Below are 20,300 nucleotides of genomic sequence, written 5' to 3'. Positions count from 1 at the left end.
TCCAGTTTAGGCCAAGTAATGAATTTTGGTCCCACTACCTTTGGCTAAAGCAACAGGATTATTTAGTTCAAATATGACTGCCAAACTGTTGTATCTGATACCTGAAAGATATCTATTAAAATAAAATCCTATAGGTCTTCATTCTCAAACCGGAGTACCTTAACCCAGGGGGATACACTATGATATACCAAGATATATCCAAAGCCACAAGATAAAGAGATAGGGGATTCTTGAACTAATAGTATATAAGAATCACCTGGCAGTATATGAAATCAGATTCTGGATCACCTCTCTGAGGATTCTGGTTCCGTGTGGCGGAGTTTAGCCTGGGAATCTGAATTTCTAGTAAGTGCTTCAGGTCATTACTGAAGGAAGAGGCCCAAAGATCACACTGTGAGAAAAATTTTGAGGGGAGGAAACCTTCATCGTTTTAAAACCAGCTCAAGTGTATTGTAGAGTAGAATATTCAATTTGCATGAATATTTAAGAAAGAGACTTCAAAGTAATTTTGCACTGGTCCCTTCTGGTATTTGGGATGTTTTGTGTGAAAAGCTGAAAAAACCCTTCCATATTTTACTGGAGAATGTGGAAGATTCTTAAAAGTCAAGAGCTTTGGCTCTTAGATCTCCTGAGCCGGACTGAGAAGTAAAGTTAACGTGTGATAGGAGCATGGAAAAGGTTAAAAACACAGAATTATCCTAAGTCCCTAGGCAGAGGAGAAATCTTCTAAGCTAAGGCCAAAAGGGACAAGGTATACAAGATTAGGATTCTTAATGTTCATTAATTTGTGATAGACCAATTGATTAATCAATTACAGCTCCTACTCCATGTCAGGTGCTAAGGATTAAATAATAAACAAAGCAGACGGGAGGGCTCCAACCTCAATTTGTACACAGTCTATAAGGAGAAACAGATAAGCACTGAAACAATTAAATATTAACACAGTAAAATAAGTTTTATGATAGGGGAAGGTGGGAGAAGATGTGTTACAAAGGAAGAGGTCTATTCCAGCTTTGGGGGGGTCGAGGAATGTTCCCTGCAAGAGGTGGTTTCCAAGCTGAGACTTGATAGATTAGTCAATGGGGGAAATTATGGGATGGGGGAAGAGTTCCAGGAGAGGAAATAGCATATAAATGGCTAAAGGTGAGAAAGCATGGCTGGAGAATAGAGTCTAAAAAGAGTGGTGGCAAGAGGTGATGCTGGAAGGAGAAGCAGCGATTTGGAGGGCCTGACGTCAGCACAAAGGCGTCCAAATGACTCCTAGCCACCTAGTGGGACGTGGCAGAATCTGTGGCCAGGAGGCTAAGCATGGAGGGCTCAGGTCCTCAGTGGTCCAGGGCCTAGTCTGCACACACCTGAGCTGGATGCCTGGGGAAGATTCAACAGGAGCTGGAGCAGCATCAGTGGGAGTTACAAATACTTCTAGCACTCATGGTGTTGCCAGAAGGTTAGAGCCTCTGCAATAAAAATATTCAACACCCTTATTTTATAGACAAGATAGCTGAGTCCCTGAGAGGGAGACTGACTTGGCCAAAGTTGCAGTGTTACTGACAGAGCTGGGATGAGCTCTCGTTTCCTGATTAGCTCTTGGCAGAGAGCACTGTGTCCAGCCTAGAATCTAGATGAGCACAATATGGAGAAGAATCTGCCAAGTACCAGGTCCCCAGATGCCATGTGTGTGGGGGGGAAGTTCCATGGACAAAGATGTTTAGGAAATGCTGCATTTTATGCATTACCTTCTTAGGGTCTCCTATTGACCATTAGCATATGAATGGCTCTGGAAAGTTCTACGTAGAGCAATCTATTTTTTTTAATCTAGTCTTTTCCAAGTTTGTTTGACCATAGGGACAACCTCTCCAACCACCTCCCCCCCCTTTTTTTTTTGAACTTTAAAATCATTTAGCATCCCATTGAATTCATATTCTTAGAAACACACTCTGGAGTGTTCTGGCCAGTAAGGACTTAGGACTGCAAAGAACAAGGTTAACCTGTCACCCTGGCTTGTCCTGAGAATATGCCATGCACCTCAACCCCTACCTATCTTCAGTCTTTAGGAAAAATGGGGCAGAAAAGAGACATTCAGTCTTGGGAATCAGTCTGGTGTTTGAATCCTAACCCTGAATTATCCTAGGTTCGTGATGTTGTTCAAGTCACTTGATCGTACATCACCCAAACTTTTTTGAGTTTCAACCTTTTCAAAGATTTCATGGAGACCGTACAACCTAATATATGGGCTTGTCTGAGGATTAAATTTGCTCATTGTGGTGATGCATTTAGGAATGGGAGGAGCTTGAGTTTAAATTTTGCTCTGCCAAATACTGCTGTGTAACATAGGAAAGGAACCCAAACTCCCTGTGGCCTCAGTCTCGTCCTCTATATAAGGAAAGTGATAGGAGTACCCAAATCATGGCATTGTGGTGCAAATAAATGCTTCTCTTCCTGGCAAACACTGAGCACTGGGTCTGGCATATAGGTATTGCTCAAAAATGCTTACTGTTATTTTTAATGCATTGAAACCTAGCACTTCATCCCCTTGATTAGATGGATGGGAACTGAAATATGGGGTGAACTGACAAGAAAAATAGCTCCTTGCCTGAGGATCATATAACCTTATCATCTTGTCTCTTTACATCTTGAGAAACAGACAGCTGACAGTGCCCCACGCAGGAGCATCTCGGTGGGTTGTATATTTATTTCTCTAATATTTTTTCATTAGCAGAAGTAAGTGTGGCAAGAGGGGGGTTTGGCTGGCTTTAAATGTCTTCCCCTGTCACCCAGATTAACAAGCTGTTCTGTTGGGTTCTCATCATTCAGGGAAGAATGGCTTGAAAAGAGAAGTTTATCCTGGCAGGGGAAATTAGGTGTCATTTCTGTGATTTATAGAACCATAGATTGAGCTGCACAATTTCTCATATAGGAAATGGTCCTTGCCAGTTAGTGTTCCTTCACTGTGTGGCCTGGTGAATAGGAGGATCTGACTTAGCAGCTGAAAATGAGGGGTGGGAGAAGGGAAGTCAGGGGGCAAAGCTTGGGATTTGGAGTTAGAGACTCTGCTCTGTTGTGTTCTATCTGGGTGACGCTGGGCTGCTCTCTTTTCTTCTCCGACCCTATCCTGGCTCATCTGCAGGGATTGCTGCAGACGGTAAGAGCTGCAGCGTGTACACGAGAGCTAACAGATGGATGCCCTGGCACCAGGCTGCAATAAGGATACACTTCATAGGCGTCTCTTCCCTTCATGCTACACCTCTCTTTCTTCAGAAACCATCCATGGCGTGCTCATAGTCTGTGAGACCTCTTCTACAGAAAGCATGTTAGCTGGCAGGAGGTTTTAAATATAGACTTTACTTTCGTTTGATCAGTTTTAGGTTCCCAGCAAACTTGGGCATAAAGTACAAAGAGCTCCCATGCCCCCCCCCCCGCCCCGAGTCTCCCCTGCTATCATAATCCCAAATTGCAATGGTGCACTTGTTACAACTGATGGACCTATACTGACACATCGTTATCACCCAAAGTCCACAGTTTACATGGGGGTTTGCTCTTGCCGTGCATTCTGAGTTTTGACAAATATATAATGACACGTATCCCCCAGACAGTATCAAACACAATAGTTTACTGGCCTAAAACTCTGTGTGTTCCACCTGTTCATTCTTCCCCTCCACCCAGCCCCAGCCAATCATTGATCCTTTTACTATCTCCATGGTTTTGTCTACTGGTAAGAACTTTTAAAGGATCCCAGGCAGTGTATCTAGGATGGGAAGTTTTAAAAGGGATGGGGAAATTGTGGGCAGTTTTGAGAAACAGTAAAATCCAGGACACATATCAGAAAATTATCAGAACCAGCAATGCCGTGGCGTTTATGCACAAGTTGAAGACATTACAGGTGACAGTCAGGCCCAGAGAGGGTAAATGACTTACTGAGGTCACATAGCAAGTTAGTCAGAAAAGGTGAGAGTCCCTGGGATTCTGCTGCCTTAGACTTTTTTCATGCTCTATATCCTCCTCCTGGGGAATTTTATTCCCTCCTCTGGCTGCTATTACATTAAACCATAGGAATTGCTGACTTTTGACTTACAAAAATGGAAATTACATATGGCATTTTCATTGGTCTATTCCCATGGATACAGTGAGAGATCACAATATATGCTAAAGGTGGGGGGAATCAGGGTATAAATAACATTAAAAAGCATGGGTTGGCTCTGTCAAAGTTTGTATTTGGAGGCTTTATATTTCAGAGCACAGGCTCAAAAGCTAGACTTCCTGGGTTTAAATCCTGACTGTGTCACTGACCAGCCCTATGACCTTGGGCACAGATGTAAAATGGAACATAATAATTCTATCAATCTCACAGGTTGTCGGGAAAATTAAATTCGATATAGCTAAAGTACTTAGAGTTATTGTGAGGAGTAATACATGGAAAGTGTAACGGTACTCGGCTTATAGTAAGCACTCGATAAATGTTAAGTACTGCTATTGACACCTCTAGTTAGTGAGAATATTGCTTGCTCATAATGGTCGTGGATGAGAGAATGGGCTTCAAGATCAAATGACTGGAGTTCAAGTTGTTCTACCACTTTATAGCTGGTGACTTTGAATTGGCCATTGCACCCTTTGAACCTCAGTTTCTTCATCTGTAAAATGGGGATGGTAACAGAATCTGCCTCATAAGGTAACAATAAGATTAAATGAGATAACATGTATTAAAGTGCTTAGTACAGTCTCAGTAAGTATTGTTATTATGGTTGTTTCCTGTCTAGCAGCATAGTGATTAGTGGCTTGAAGCCAGGCCCAAGGGTAGGCAGCCTCATGTAGTGAATGTTATTGATATGAAAAACTTGGTTTATTTTCTGCCAGATTCTTGTGGTGTAAACTTGGACAAGTGTCTTCCCCTCTTTGGGCCTCTTAGTCTGCAAAATTGTGAAGGTTGGTATCACGTTTCAGGGCTCTTCCAGATCTGATAGACCAGGGATCTGTGACATTGAGTATGTGTGTATGCACGTCAGAGCCCTCTAGCTCCTGAGATATGTATGCAGTCTGAAGTTTCTAATTCCCTTTCCTGGGCTGTTCCCTAGTTGCTACCTCCTCTAAGCAATCTTCCAGGATTGTTCAGAGGTGAATTACCTGCTGTCCCAGTTATTTATTGCCATGTAATCCCAGAAATTGTTGGCTTAAAGCAACAGTGATCATTTTGTTAATCTCTCTAATGGTTCTGGGGGTTGAGCTTTGTAGTTCTTACTTGGCTTTCTCATGTGGTTGCAATCCACTGGTGGGTATGGCTGGAGTTATCTCAAAGGCTTCCATGCTCACATATCCAACAGATGCCCCTGGCTGTTGGCTGGGGCCTCAGTTAGGTCTATTGGCTGGAATTCCTACATGTGGCCTCTCCATGTGGTATGGGCTTCCTCACAGCATGGTGGTTGGGCTCCAAGAGTGAGTATCCCCAGAAACATGTTGGGGAAGCTGCCAGTTTCTTAAGGCTTGGGGCCAGAAATTGAAGCAGTAGTACTTCTTTTGGTTGCAGTTATAGAGCCTGGACCCTAGGGGAGAGAACCTAGATCCCACTTCATGATGAAGGAAATGTCAGAGATATCTGGGGTCGTGTTTTTCAAGTCACTATCCCTGCCTTCCTGCTCTGCCTGAGAATAAGAGACATAAGTCAACTAACATGATTCACTTCTCTCCCCAAATTTGTTCTCACATAGGCTGCTTAATTATGCAGTCATTGATTTCTAACAAGATGACCAGCTAATCTCCTTAAGGTCAGGGCACACCAACATTTTTGGTTCTATTCTCAAAGAATGGGGGCTCTAGTCCCTGGCCTCCAACTCCTGTAACTACCAGGGAAATAAGTGGTTGGCGTCTCCTGCAGCCACTATTAGGGAGTATGCTGATGACTGGATGGAACATGGCCCAGGTAGGGTCTATCCCAGAGGTCCAGGATGAGCTGGAGACCATTAGTTCTGCCTCCACACAAGCACTGCCATGATGTCATCTTCAATCCTTACTATGTTCATCAATCCTAGGTCCTTCTGACCAACCAAACGTGTGGCATGGGCTCAGGAATTAGTCTCCTTAGATGTCAGCCAGGCCCATCTCTCTGCCTCCCATCGTTCTCTAGAGACCTAGGAGGTTCCTATTTAGACCCAAGCACTCCCCTGGCAAAAAGCTAGCAACCTACTCTCCTCCAAGCAATAATTCTAAATGTCTTCAGAAGAGATTCTACCTCCATACCCCACCCCAGTGTACCTTCAGTGGCTTCATAAAAATTTAGTCTTTTTATGGTGACCAATTGCATTTCTGCATCTCTTTTGCTAGAAAAGAAAAACAATGTGTAAGTATATAAGTTTAATACCGGGCAGAACATCCTATCACATATCTATGGAATTTAACATGTATTTTTGGGACCCTTTATGTGTTGCTCTTTTGCTTAGAGCTGGGGGCACTGAGATTAGTCAAATATATTACCTTGGGCTAGAGGAGTTCATAGTATAATAAGCAAGAAGGACACACAAATAAACAAATCTCAAGGAAATGTGAAATGGGCAAAAACTGAGTGGAGGTAAAGACAAAATTTCTCAAGTGTGGCAGGGTCCTCGTGGACAAAAAGTTTCCTGGAATTCAGCAAGGAGAAAAAAATGGGGAAAGGGCATTTTAGAACAAAGGCACAGCATAAGAGAAGGCTTGGCATATGCCGGATCTTTGAGTGCGTACAGTGGGGAGAGCCTTTGAGAGGAGCCACAGGCTGAACAACAAAGGATTTTGAATGTCAGGTTAAGAAGCAGAGGCTTAAACCAGAAGGAGGTGGGACTTTGAAGGAGTCCGAGCAAGAGGGTGGAATCAGCAGTGATGTTATAGAAAGCTAGGAGAGAAGGTGCTGGAAAAGGTGACATCGGAGCTAGAAGGCCAGTCTAGAGGCTATGATAATTGCCTAGAGAAGAGGACTGAACAGCCATAAGACCAATCTTAATAGCGCTGTGGGGATAACAAAATCCATTAAGCTTTGAGTGAAAACTTCAGGGCATCTTTTTGGTCAGACAGACCAGAATCGTCTCAATATCAAAAATAACAGCCTCTGAGTATGATTTTTAGTGTAAAAATGAAGTCATTGTAAGTATGGAGTATGGAATTTAACTCATGGGCTTAGTGACATTCTGTATCGGTGGTCCCAAGTATCTTAATCAAGTACAGGAGTATTAAAGTTAAGATTCTGAAGACATTGTCAGAATTTTAGAGCTGGAAGAGCCCCATCCTTGGTATTCCTAGAGCCTCCTGTGTGTTTTACTTCATAGCATTTGAACCATAATCATTGTGATTGTGTCTTCACCATTAAACTGTTGAGTCCTTTGAAGTTAGCTACTGAGTCTTGTTCATCTTAGCATCTAGACAGCAGATGGTATGGAGTAGGAAGATCAGTGAATGTTTACTGAACTTCACTAAACTTTCAAAAATATATCTTCTGCGTCCTCATTCTACAGATGGAGAAATTAAGGCTTAAAGAGAGGGGTAACTCAATAATTTAAACTAGGCAAGTTCAAATAGGGAAGTAACCATCGAGTCAGAAATAAATCCTAGTTTATTTTGATTGCTTAACATTTTTGTGGCTGTTTTCTCCTCCTGCCCAGTTTGGTTTGCTAGCTAATTAGCAAGAAGTTGGAAGCATTTCTTTGTTATGAAAACCAATGGTCATGCAAATGTAGTCCTTACCCTTGTTTAAGTACAGGATTTGTTTCTTAAGTCCCTTCACTGACTCCAAAGCCAGGAGTCAACAATGCCTCCAGTGTAAGGTTTCATTTTCCTCTGAGAACACACACGCGCGCGCACACACACACACACACACTCACAGACATGCACAAACAGCACATCAGCACGTGATCCAAACAGAGCAGCTGAAAAGGATGTTTTGGATGAAATCTTGGCATTTATTGTTCCTGTGTGACCTGGGAAGGTCCAGGGTGCCAGGATTCAGATGGACCTCAGTTCAAGTCGCTACTCTTCCATGCTCACTTGTGATGAGCATCGGACATCCATCTCAAAGGGTAATTTAGGATTAAATGGAGGCATAGAATCATTTCATCACAAAGTTGCTCTCTCACCTTGGACCTGCCCACCAGCCTTTCTGAGCCACTGTATCTGATCTGTCAAATGGATTAGATTAGATGATTTACAGAGTCCCTTGAAGCTAGAACATTCTATGATTCTCCTCCCCTGGGATCTAATTGGATTCGAGATGGGATGTTGCAAGGGCTGGAGACATAAGGGAAGAGTGATCCTGCCCTGACACAATGCTGGCTGCTGCTGCCTAGCCAGGACTCCCTCTTTGATGTCGGCCTTTTATCAGGGTGCGTTTGTGCTCTCTCCAGGCTTTGCCTGGCCATTGCACCAGTCCCCATTCTGTTCTCATGGTTTGGGACGGAGCCAGTAGATGTGGAGACTCCCAGGCAGGATTTCTTCCCAAGAGCAGCTTGGATGGTGAAACTCACAAACTCCAGAGAGATTTCCTGTTTTGTTTTCCACAAGCTCAAGCAACTATTGATTACAAAACACACACTCACACAAAAACAAAAACACATACACAAACAAAACAGGATGTTCTCTCTCCTCTCCTTGCTACGGTCAAAGCAGTCTCTTACCATCTGGGTCACTTTCACCCGTGGCCCTGGATTTCACCAATCTAGTATTAAGCCCTTAGTGCTGGCTGGAGATGTTACCAAATCTTAGGCCATGAGCCATTTTGCACGTTTATTTTAGTAAAGGGGAACCTGCAACTAGAGGGAGAGGAACGTCCATCAGTCAGCATGACCTCATGCGATCCCATTTAGTTTCTGTCCTCATGAGACCCCACCCTCACCACCCCCACCCGGTGCTGAATAACGGGCGTTTGTTTCCAACGTTGGTTCTGACGTGTAGTAAGAATAGTGCTATTACTGTGTGCCAGACTCTGGCCTACGTACTTTATATGCAAACACTGAGAGAGATGGACTTAAAAAAAAAAAAATTCTCGGTCATTTGAAATTTGATTTTAACGAGGCATCCTGTATTTTTATTTGCTGAATCTGGCAACCTTACTTGGGGTCTACTCCACTGCCCCACAGGGTTAAATAGAAAAGGCCTGCGCTTGTGAGTCACAGAGATCTGGGTTGGGATTCTGCTTCCACTATTTAGATTGCTGTGCGATCCCGGGACAATCGCTTCACTGCTCTCATTCCTAGTTCTTTCACCTGTAAATGAAGATGATAACATCTGCATCTCAGTGCCTGTTGTGAGAATTACATTTTTTAATGCCCTTAAAGCACCTACGCTGTGTAACAGGTGCTTCACGAACATTAGCTTTTATTATAATTCTTTTTAAAATGTCTTTAGTCACTACTCTTAATTCAGGAGAAATCAGATCATTTGTTCATTCCCTAGCAGAGAATACGGTCAAGAACATTCAGCAGGAGGATTGGAGCCTCCTCATCAGAGGCACTGGGAGCAATGTGTGGAGACTCACATGATAGCATTTGTTTGTTTGTTTTTTCCTCTAAAAAGCTTTATTGTTTCCATTTGGCCCATGGCTTGGGAAAGGGATGTGGGGTGGTTAAAAAGCTGCCTAGTGGCTGCAGGGAGAGGCTTAGGCAAAAGCCCCTGTACCAGGGGGATGCCAGGGAGGGTCCTCAAAGGCTGCTGGGCTCCAGAAGCTTCTCGTTGTGCTTGAGGGGAAGCCTTTCAAAGAGATACTAGCTCAGCCCAGCTGGGGGAGGTGGGGCAGCCAGCATGACAAGGTGAGTCAGGTGGTCGCCATCTCTTGATGAGTTTCACCTCCTCACCTAGGAAGTGGTTCTCCAGGAAGTCACAGAGCTGGGGGCCTGCTTGGGCAGAACGCAGGGCATGCAGCTCCAAAACGGCCTGGTTCGGGTTCTTCCCCAGAACCACGGCGGCTTCTGCACCCCACTCATCATGGGAAAGCTTTTGAATGTTTTAGAAGAGGGCACAGCTGCCGGGCTGGTTTTGTATCTTCAAGAGACGCTCGGTGCCCTTGCGTATCTCCTCAGTCAACTCACAGAAGTGGCCTACGCCCTCCAGAGGCTCATTGTCGAGGTGGAAAGAGAAGCCCAGAAGGAGGTACGTGTAGAAGGCCCACAGATGCATGTTGACCAGGGGGTTAATGGCAGCCTCCATGCTGATGGAGTAACTAACGAGTCTAGAAACTCGTTTGACCGGCAATGAGGAGCTAAGCTCAGAATACAGTGTTGACTGGTCCCAGAGACAGAGGGCGGCTGAGCAGATGGTTCTGAAGGTTGTGACTGAAGAGGTTGGAGGGTGGTCAGAGTCTGGGAGGAGGGGTGTCCCTGGGTCTGTTCTGTCCAAGCACTACTGAGGCAAGGGACAGATCTGTAGGATGGCTGGGTGCATTTCTATAATAGCATTCTTGATACTCCCCTCCCCCTAGATCTGTATTTTGGGTGGCTAAGTTTGTAGACCTGAGACCCTCTTTACACAAACATGTTACTCCTGAGTCTTTTGACAATACAGGGTGGGAAATGTGACACCCGGGTAATCAGGTGTCCTTGGTTATGGGCAGTACGAAACTTTCATTTAAAAAGTACACAGAAAGTAACAAACATAAAAGAAAAAAAAAGGGCATAGGGTCTGTTACCTGGTAAAAGGGTAAGAGATCGATATTCTCTAAAGTCCCTAAATTTGAAACAGAGCTGTCAAACATTCTGAATCCTCAGTGCCTTGAAACATCAGTGTAAATGAAGTGACTAAAGCATGAAGCACACCTGAACCTGAGCACGAGTCTAATGATGTTTTTCAGTGTCCATTTATTTATTCAGTAAATATTGACTGGGTATCTATGCCAGGGCCTGTGAGAATACTTGTTGGAATAAGGCATGGCCTGTACCCTTGGTGTAAGCAGAATCTGTTGAATGAGACAGGCAAGGGAATGGGACAGTAGGTGTGGTCTAGTATGTTATGGTGTCCAGGAGAGGAGCATGATTCAAGGCTTAAGAAACTCAAGATGTAGGGTTCCCGGAGCAAAGAAATGTTCCACTTAAGAGCAGAAGACTGAATTAGAGTATAAGGAAGGGGTCAGGGAATATTCCAGCAGGGAGAAAAGATTTTTTTTTTTTAATAAAAAGACAGGCATATTGCAATTATATAGAATGTTAATGACCATTTAGAGCAAGGGTCAGCAAACCGTGGACCTAGACCAAACTTAGCCTGCTTCCTGTCTTTGTAAATGAAGTTTTATCAGAACACAATCATGCCCATTCATTTAAAGTATTATCTATGTCGATTTCATGCTACAAAGGCAGAGCTGAGTAATTGTGGCAGAGACTACCTGGCCACAAAGCCTAAAGTATTTGCTATCTGTCCCTTTACAGAAGCAATTTGTTGTCTCCTAATTTAGAGCACACTTTCCATAAGCGGGGAGTTTACTGTTGGTGGGAACGTTAGTGTTTGCACGAGGGTGGACGGTAGCATGCAAGGAAAAATCAGAGGAGTGGTGACCAGTGATACTATGGAAGTGGTCAGGCGCTTGAGTAAGGACCTTAGACTTTATTCTGAGAGCCATGGCGAGCCTCTGAAGGTGTCTACTCAGGGAGGTGAGGTGGTCAGACTTCTGCAGGAAGCAGCATAGCAACAGGAAGTGGTGACTACCCTTGCTGCGGTAAGCACTGAGCAGTGTATGGAATCGAGGAATCTTGATGTTGTACACCTGAGAGTACTGTAACACTATTAACTATACTTCAATTAAAAAAAAAAAAAAAGAGTTGGGGGAAGGGTCTGGAGCCACACTGCTTTCATCAGATCCCAGCTCCATCACTTACTGGTTGTGAACCTCAGGCAGGTTACCTCCATGTGCCTCACTTTCCCAATTGGGAGAATGGGAAATGACGATAATAAGAATTGTTGGCATCTATTGCATGAGGTGGAGAAGATTAAGTTAACTCAGGTAGAGTGCCGGGCCCCAGAGGAGGTTCTCAGCCATTGCTGTTACTGCCACCCTGCCTCAATGATCATCCTGGCTGCTGCGGAGAGAATGGCTCAGAATGGGAGAACCTGGTGGTAGAGTGCTAGTGTTTGGGTAAGAGATGGTGTCCTGCGCCTAGGTGGATTGCTGTGAAGCTTGGGTCAGGTACTGTCGTGGTCACTGGGGACCTTCACTCTCAATCTCTCCACCGTGGTCATCATCATCTCTTCTGCCCTCCTTTATTCCAGGCCTTCAAGAGTGCATTGATGAGCTCCTACTGGTGCTCGGGGAAAGGTGACGTGATCGACGACTGGTGCAGATGTGACCTCAGCGCCTTTGATGCCAGTGGGCTCCCCAACTGCAGCCCCCTCCCGCAGCCAGTGTACGTATGTATGGTCCCTCTTTCTTTGGCCACCTCTTTTCATGGCATCACAGTTCTGTCCCACCAGCCCAGGCCATGGCTTGCTTCTGTTCCCAGAGCATGTCACCAGCTCACTGAATTCTCAGGGACCTGCCTCCTTCTTTGAGAAATCAGGGAGCTTTGGCAGAATAGAAACCAGCTTTTTTAAATGGTGCCCTGGGTTTATCGTTACTTCCTCACTCATCTGCTCAGGAGAGGTTTGCTGGGCACTGACTACTGCTTCCTCAGTTCCTGTGTTGGACATTGGGGCCACTGAGATAGAGCGTAGAACCTTTTCAAAGAAACGTCATTTCATTCATTCATTCAACAAATAATTTTTGAACACCTGCCATGTGTCAGGCACTGGGGAATTCATCAGTGAACAAGATAGTCTGTGAACTTAGGGAGCTGACCGTTCAGTGAGGGGACAGCTATCAAAGCAAAAACAGGAAAATATGATACAGTTAAAAAAGTTAATAAAAATATGAAACGAAAATGAAGAGGTACTCGGAGAGAGAAGAAAGGGGGTTGGTGTGATAGTTGGAGGGGAGGGAGTTAGGGAAGCCTTTCTGAAAGGACCTGAATTAGAGTAGTTTTCTAGATAACAAATGGCAAGAGTCATGGTTCAGGCAAAAGAAAGAGCACATGTGAAAGCCCTGATGTGGGAAATTGACCACTTGAGGATGTTAAAGGAGGTCATCTTGACTGATGGAGCAAGATTCAGACAGTGCTGTGAGGAGCATAGGAGAGTGGGGCAGGAGCCAATATGGGGGGAACCAGAGTCCCATAACACCTCTGTGTGTGCATTGGGGAGATTACACTGTAAGATGGTTCTCGAAGAGCTACAGTATAGTGCAGTGGAAAGAGAGAAGGAATCTGGGCTGGGGACAAGCAAAGTTATCACCATCATGGTTCTGTCCCCAACTTTCTGGGTGACTTTTGGCAAATAATTTTCCTTTTCTGGGCCTTACGTCCCCATCAGTGAAAATGAGGTGATTGCATTTCCCAGCCTCTAAGGACCTTTCCAGTTCTAACCTTCAATCACTTTGCTGTGTCTTACCTTGTAAGAGGATTTTCTGGGACTCCTGCCCTCTCTGAGGGAGGATTGATTTAAGGATATTAAAGAGTTGACTGATCTACTGGATTGAAGAGAATGGCAAGAAGGTTGAGGCTACTCTGTTTGAAGGGGTTGTCAATTTAATTGATGATGAGGCATCATTGAGAAGATTGTTTAGACAAATGGAAAGCGAATCAATTTTCTGTGAGCGTGTATTATATGCTTGGATTAATTTACCGGATCCCACATTGATCCTGAAAGGTTGCTGTTCTTATCCCTGTTTTATGGACAAGGAGGTGGAGGCTGAAAGAGATATAAGGAATTGCCAGAGTCCATACAGAGATTTGAGCCCAGCCTGAATCCTGTGCTTTTAGTCTTGAGACATGCATACTCTTTGGGGGCCCTGACAATACTGCTGGCAAACAACCAACCGTCCCTGTCCCCCCTTTCTAGGCTTCGTCTGTCCCCAACAGTGGAGCCCTCCAGCACAGTGGTCTCCTTGGAGTGGGCGGATGTTCAGCCAGCTATCGGGACCAAGGTCTCCGACTATATTCTGCAGCACAAGAAAGTGGATGAATACACAGACACGGACCTGTACACAGGTAAGTAGAAAGCCCATGACTTCCCGTTTTGTTGGGATAGTGTGACAGAGGAGAGAAGTGGATTTTCTAACTGCCTTTGGAGACTTATTGTCATCCGACGTGGGAAAGCATTTGAAGTTTCATTGTTTAGGGATTGTCACCTGGTGCCCATGCCTGTGTTTTTTTTTTTTTTTTCTTTTTTTTCCATATGATTTTCAGTAGGGGATGATAGTAAATCGTACCTGAAAGAATTTCTGGTTCTCTGAGTTCAATCGTCAAAGTCCTGTATCAAATGGTTAGTTAATTCAGAAGAGGATTTAACCTTTTCTGCTTGGAAAGGTGTACAGGTCACATGTTTGAATACCTGAGTCTGAAATCTATTCTCTCTGGGACTGAAATCAAGAAATTCAAGGAATTGCCTTTTCTGGTGAGACATAGTATCTCTAGTGAGATAGTTTTGTATTTAGTGCGGAGGAAGAGGGATTTGGAAAGGATTCAAGCACACAGGAGAAGATGAGAAAAGGGACTCTTAAGAGTGCTACATTTGCTTGTAGCTCCTGAGTGCTCTCCGTGGGTTCTGAATGTCTGACATAGCCAAGGAGCTGTGCCATCCTGGAGCTGGGCTCTGGGGGGTGGGGGCTGGTGTTGTTCTAAAGCAGGCTGGGAGTCTTGGTCTGTGGTAGTTAGCCTGGCACTGGGACCAAGTGGAGCCCGTGCCACAGGGATGCCCCTGGGCCTGTTGGAACTGGCAGGCACCAGGATGGGTTGGGAGTACGAGTTCATGGGAGCCTGGTGCCAATGGAAGCTTCTGGGGCCTTGGTAGCTTGTGGCCCTAGCCAGGGGCCTGGCGTCCTAAGGGCCTGCTGGGATCCACCTACATCCAAGGGGGTTGGCCTGGTGCTGGAACAGGGCAGCCACATGGTTTGCAGTGAAGTCAGGAACACATTTCTCTCTCCTTCCACAGGGAGGGTTTTTCTCTCTGCCTTAGGGGAGGGTTACGATCGTGGATCGGTCTTTCCTAACCTGCTTAATATAGCTTTTCCTATTTTTGTGCTTCACCTGGGTGCTGTCATCCCTTACCTAGAAACCTTAGTTCTGTGGAAGTATGTTTCTGCTTGGATAGTTGTTAAAATTGATTTTGGGGGATGAGGGAGCGAAGGAACCAGTGCCGTTGTTTTTCTAACTTCACTCTACAAATGATTACCAGCCTCATTTTACAGATCAAGTAAGTGAGTCCCAGAGAGGTATGCGACTTTCCCAAAGTCCTACAACCAGTACCTGGTAGAGCCGGGCTTTACAGTCAGGTCTTAACTCCCAGCACAGTGCTCACTCTTCGTGTAACATCACACTTAATGATGAAAGACTGAATGCTCGTTTGCGGAGAGATTTTTGTTCCATTTTAATTAGAAATGGATGTTGAGTTTTCTGAGTCTATCGAAATGATCATATAATTTATGTTTCTTAGTTTGTTAATATGATAAATTACATTACATGGATTGATTTTCAAATGATTAAAAAAACCTTACATTTCCAGAGTAAATAAATCCCACATGGTCATGATGCATTATCTTTTTTTTTAAAATATGTATTGTTGGATTTGCTGTGTTAAAATTTTGTTTAGAATTTTTGCATCTATGTTTGCGAGAGGTTCTGATCTTTATTTTTCTTGAAATACTTTCATCTGTTTTTGTTACCAGGGTCAATTCAGGCCACACAAAATAAATTGCAAAATATTTCCCCCCTTTTCTGTTTTCTAAAAGAGTTTGGGTAGAATTAATAATATTTCTTCCTTAATTATTTGGTAGAATTCACCAGTAAAATAATCTGGGCTTGGAGCTTTCCCTGTAAGAAGGTTTTAACTATCCTTTAATTGTCTGATTAGATATAAGGTTATTTAAGTTGCAGCTTGTATGTTTCAAGGAATTTGCCAACTTCATATAAGTTACAGAATTTACTGGCAAGAAGTTGTTCATAACATTCTATAATTATTCTTTTAATATCTGTGGAAATTATAGTGATATCACCATCTCATTCTTGATTTTGGTAATTTACCTTATCTTTGTTTTTGTTTTTTCTGATTGATCTGGCTAGAAGGTAATTTATTTACCTTCTCAAACCAATCAACTTTTGTTTCATCAGTTTTCACTATTGTTTTCTGTTTAACTGAGTTCTGTTGGGATCTTTATTTTTCTTTGGCTGACTTTGGAGTTAGTTCCTTTCTCTTTTTTCTGGATTTTTAAAGTAGTAGCTGAGGTTATTGATTTGAGATTTTTTTCTTGTAATATAAGTATTCCCCCTAATTACTGCTGTAGTGGCTTACCAATATTTGATAAGTTTTCATTTTCATTCAGATCAAAATATGTTCTGATTTCCCTTTTGTTTTCTTGTTTGGTTTATAGATTCTTCACTGTTACTTATTTAATGTTACTTATTTTCCAAATATTTGGGGATTTTACAGATATCTTTTTGTTTTTGAATTTTAGTTTGATTTCACTGTATCAAAGAACATAATTTTTATGACTTTAGTCATTTTAAATCTATTGAGATTGGTTTTATGGCCCTGAATCTGGCCTGTCCATTTTAAAAGAATGTATATTCTTCTCTTCGTGGATGGGATATTAATATAGATGCCAACTAGATCAAATTGGTTAATTATGTTTTTCAAGTCTTCTAAATCCTTTCTGATTTTCTGTTTTGTTGTTGTATCAATACTTGAAAGAGTGGCATTGAAACCTCTGACAACAATTGTGGATTTATCTGTTTCTTCCTATAGGTCTATCAGTTTTTACTCCATGTGTTTTGAAGCTCTGTTATTATGGGCATAAACATTTAGAATCACCAGATCTCCTTGATGACTTGATCCATTTATTTTTACAAAACTGCTGTCTGTATCCTTGTTATATGTTTTGCTCTAAAATCTACTTTGTTATCAATGTGACTACCCCAGCTGTCTTCTGATTAGTGTCAGATTGCTCTAATGTTTTCCATTCTTTTACTTTTATATTGTGTCTTTATATTTAAAATGTATTTCTTGTAGGCAACATATATGTAGGTCTTTTTAATTTTTTTTTAATCCTGTCTGATATTGTTACATTTAACTTGGAGTATTTGGACTATTCATATCTAATGTGTTATTTTTGTGGTCAAGTTTATTGTCTTGCTACTTGTTTTCTATTGTCCCATCTTTGTTCCCTTTTTTCCCCTCTTTTTCTTTTTTTTTTAATTGGGTATTTTTATGATTCCATTTTATCTCCTTTGTTGACTTATTAACTATATATTTTTTCTTAGTGGTTTAGTGTTTACAATGCATATTCAACTTATCACGGTATACCTTTAAAGCTATTATACCGCTTTATAGTGTGGGAACCTTATAATAGTATACTCTTAGTTCTCTCCTCCTAGCCTTTACTGTATTGTCATACATTTTTGCATATATATGTTTCATAATTCAATGTTATTATTTTTCCCTAAATAGTAAGTTATATTTTAAAGATTTTTAATTAGAAAAATACTTGTATTTAAGAAATAATTTTATATATTTACTCATGTAGTTACCATTTTTGTTGCTCATCATTCCTTCACATACATATTTTCATCTGATTTCATTTTCCTTCCGTCTGAAGGATGTCTTTTCCTATTTCCTATATTTCAGATCTGCTAGTGATTGATTCTTTCAGCTTTTGCTTTTAGAAGTTATTGCTGGGTACAGAATTCCAGATTGACAGATTTTTTCTTTTAGTAATTTAAAAGCATCACTCCTTTGTCTTGCTTGCGTTGTTTGCATTGAGAAATCTGCTTGTACTCCTCTCTTTGTTCCTGTTTACATACATACCACTTTTGTCCTTTGGCTCCTTCTAAGTTCTTCTCTTTAATACCAGTTTTAAGCAATTGTATTATTTTCTTGTGCTTGAGGTTCATTGAGTTTCTTGGATGTGTGGGTTTATAGTTCTATCATATTTGGAAATTTGGGGACCATTATTTTTAAAAAAAGTACATACATATGTATATTGTTTTCTTTCTGACCATCTTTCTTCTTTAGTGATTCCAATTACATGTATTTTTGGCCATGTGAACTGCTTCTCTTTTTATTTTTAAAAATTATTCTTTCTTTGCTTCATTTCGGATAGTTGCTAGCACTATGTCTTCAATACCTTCTGCAAAGTCTAACCTGTTGTTAACCCCATCTGGTGAATTTTTCAGCTCAGACATTATAATTTTCATTTTGAGAAGTTCAATTTGGGTCTTGTTAATATATCACATACCTTAACATTTTTGACATATGGGATAGAGTTAGAAGCATTTTAACGTCTTTATATGCTAATTCTAACGTCTGGGTCAGTTTCAATGGATTGGTTTCTCTCCTCGTTATGGGTTGCATTTTCCTGCCAGGTAATTTTTGACTGAATGCCAGACATTTTGATTTTTTTCCTTGTTGGGTGCTGGATATTTTTGTATTCCTGTAAATATTTTTGAACTCTGTTCTGGGACACAGTTAAGTTACTTGGAAATAGTTTTATTCTTTTGGGTCTCCCTTTTAAGATTTGTTAGGTGGAGCCAGAGCAGTGTTTAGTCTAGGGGTAATTATTTCCTACTACTGAGGCAAGACCCTTCTATGTGCTCCACACAATGGCCTGTGAATTATGAGATTTTCCAATATGGCTAGTAGGAACAGGCACTATTTTTGGCCCCTATATGAGCACTTGGCACCGTTCCATCTAATCCTCTTGGAGTAGTAGTTTCCTCACATACATTCATCAGTCTGTACTGTGTTGAATATTTAAACAGGACCCTCCACAGATCTCTTCAATTTTCTCTCTGTGTTTCTCTCTCCTCTTCATTCCTCTCTCCCTATAGTCATTGTGGTCTCTCCGGACTGAGAACTCTTATCTTCTTAGTGTNGGGAATTTTATATGAGTAAATATATAATATCTCTCTCTCTGCACAGTGACCTGGAAACCCTTTAAAGCCAATAATCTGGGGAAATTTTAAGGCTCACATAATTTGTTTTCCATTTTTCAGGATCTCTGTCCTTTGTTGCCTGAGTTCCAGTTTGAACATTTTTTTCTTTTTTTAATGGTCTTCTCTCTTCCTTTTTAAATTTCTTTGTTTCAGGCAGTTGGAGAAATTAATCTAGTTCCTGTTTCTCCCTAGTCCCTGTTTCTCCATCTAATCCAGAAATGGAAATCCAAGATTGTTCCTTTTAGTTATCCAGGAACCAGAGCTCTGATTCAAGAGTTCCTTTTTTTTTTTTCTTTAATGGAGATGAAACTTATTTATTTTTAGGTAATAGACTGGGGTCACCCCATACAGATATCACCCCTTCACCCCTTCTTCTTCTTCTTCTTCTTCTTCTTCCTTCAGAAGTTTGAAGGTGATGACATAGCTACCTCCATCTTTACAGATTCCTATAATCCTTTCTTGTGTGACTTGACTTTCATTGTCTCCACTGGTCAATTCTTGAATTTTTTAGTGGGCGGTTACTATAAAGAAAGAAGACAATGACTTGTGTCTTTATGATTTGCAATCCTCCTGCAAGGCCTGACATACTCAGATTTTCTTCAATGTTCAACGAATTGAATTGTCTGTGGGTAGATATCGATATCTACATTTGCATATATAGATATATAGATATAGTTATCTTCAATTTTCAACTCTGACATTAGCTCCTTGAGTGTTGTGTGACCTTACAGGGTCTTACGTAGCCCTACAGATGAGCTGAATACATAATAAGCCTTCTAAAAGGCTTATTGATCTTTTGAGGCATGATGATCAACCGATGCTATGGATGATTGGGAGTGGCTATCTGAAGCAAAAACCTCATTTCTTCTTCTTCTTCTTCTTTTTTTTTTTTTCCTTTATGCCATCTTTACCATGTCTCAGCTATCTGGAAAGTTCACTCAGCCCAAAATTTAAGTATTTCAGCTCAGGGGCACCTGAGTGGCTCAGTTGGTTAGGTGCCTGACTCTTGATTTCAGCTCAGGTAGTGATCTCGGGGTCAGGGGATCAAGCCATGGGATCGATAGGCTCCACACTCAGCAGGAGTCTGCTTGAGACTCTCTCCTTCTCCCTCTGCCCCTCCCTCTGCTCTCTCTCTCTTTTTCTCACTAAAACAAGTAAATAGAGATAAGCCTAATGAGGGAGTATGGGCTTTGGAAAACTTGACTTCTGCTTTCAATTTCCACCACTCTGCACTGAGAAATCTAGGGCCAGTCATAATCTTTTTTAGGTCTCAGTTTCCTTATCCATAGAATGGGAAAAATAACACTCACTTAACAAGTTGCCTTGAGGGTCAAATGTAGCACAGTT

General features: G+C 42.0%; 1 protein-coding gene across 1 annotated transcript in view; it reads left to right on the top strand.

Moving 5' to 3' along the window:
• The window catches only part of ASTN2 (astrotactin 2), an 844,435-nt gene that overhangs the window by 689,703 nt on the left and 134,432 nt on the right, over positions 1–20,300 (top strand). Inside the window, 2 exon segments of the mRNA XM_040631793.1 lie at positions 12,205–12,338; positions 13,867–14,015. Of these exon segments, the coding sequence (XP_040487727.1) occupies positions 12,205–12,338; positions 13,867–14,015 (283 nt within the window).

This window comes from Ursus maritimus, unplaced genomic scaffold (genome assembly GCF_017311325.1).
Source record: "Ursus maritimus isolate PB19 unplaced genomic scaffold, ASM1731132v1 scaffold_17, whole genome shotgun sequence".
NCBI lineage: Eukaryota > Metazoa > Chordata > Mammalia > Carnivora > Ursidae > Ursus > Ursus maritimus.
Note: the sequence above shows the minus strand (reverse complement) of the source record. Positions and strands in the feature narration are given on the sequence as shown.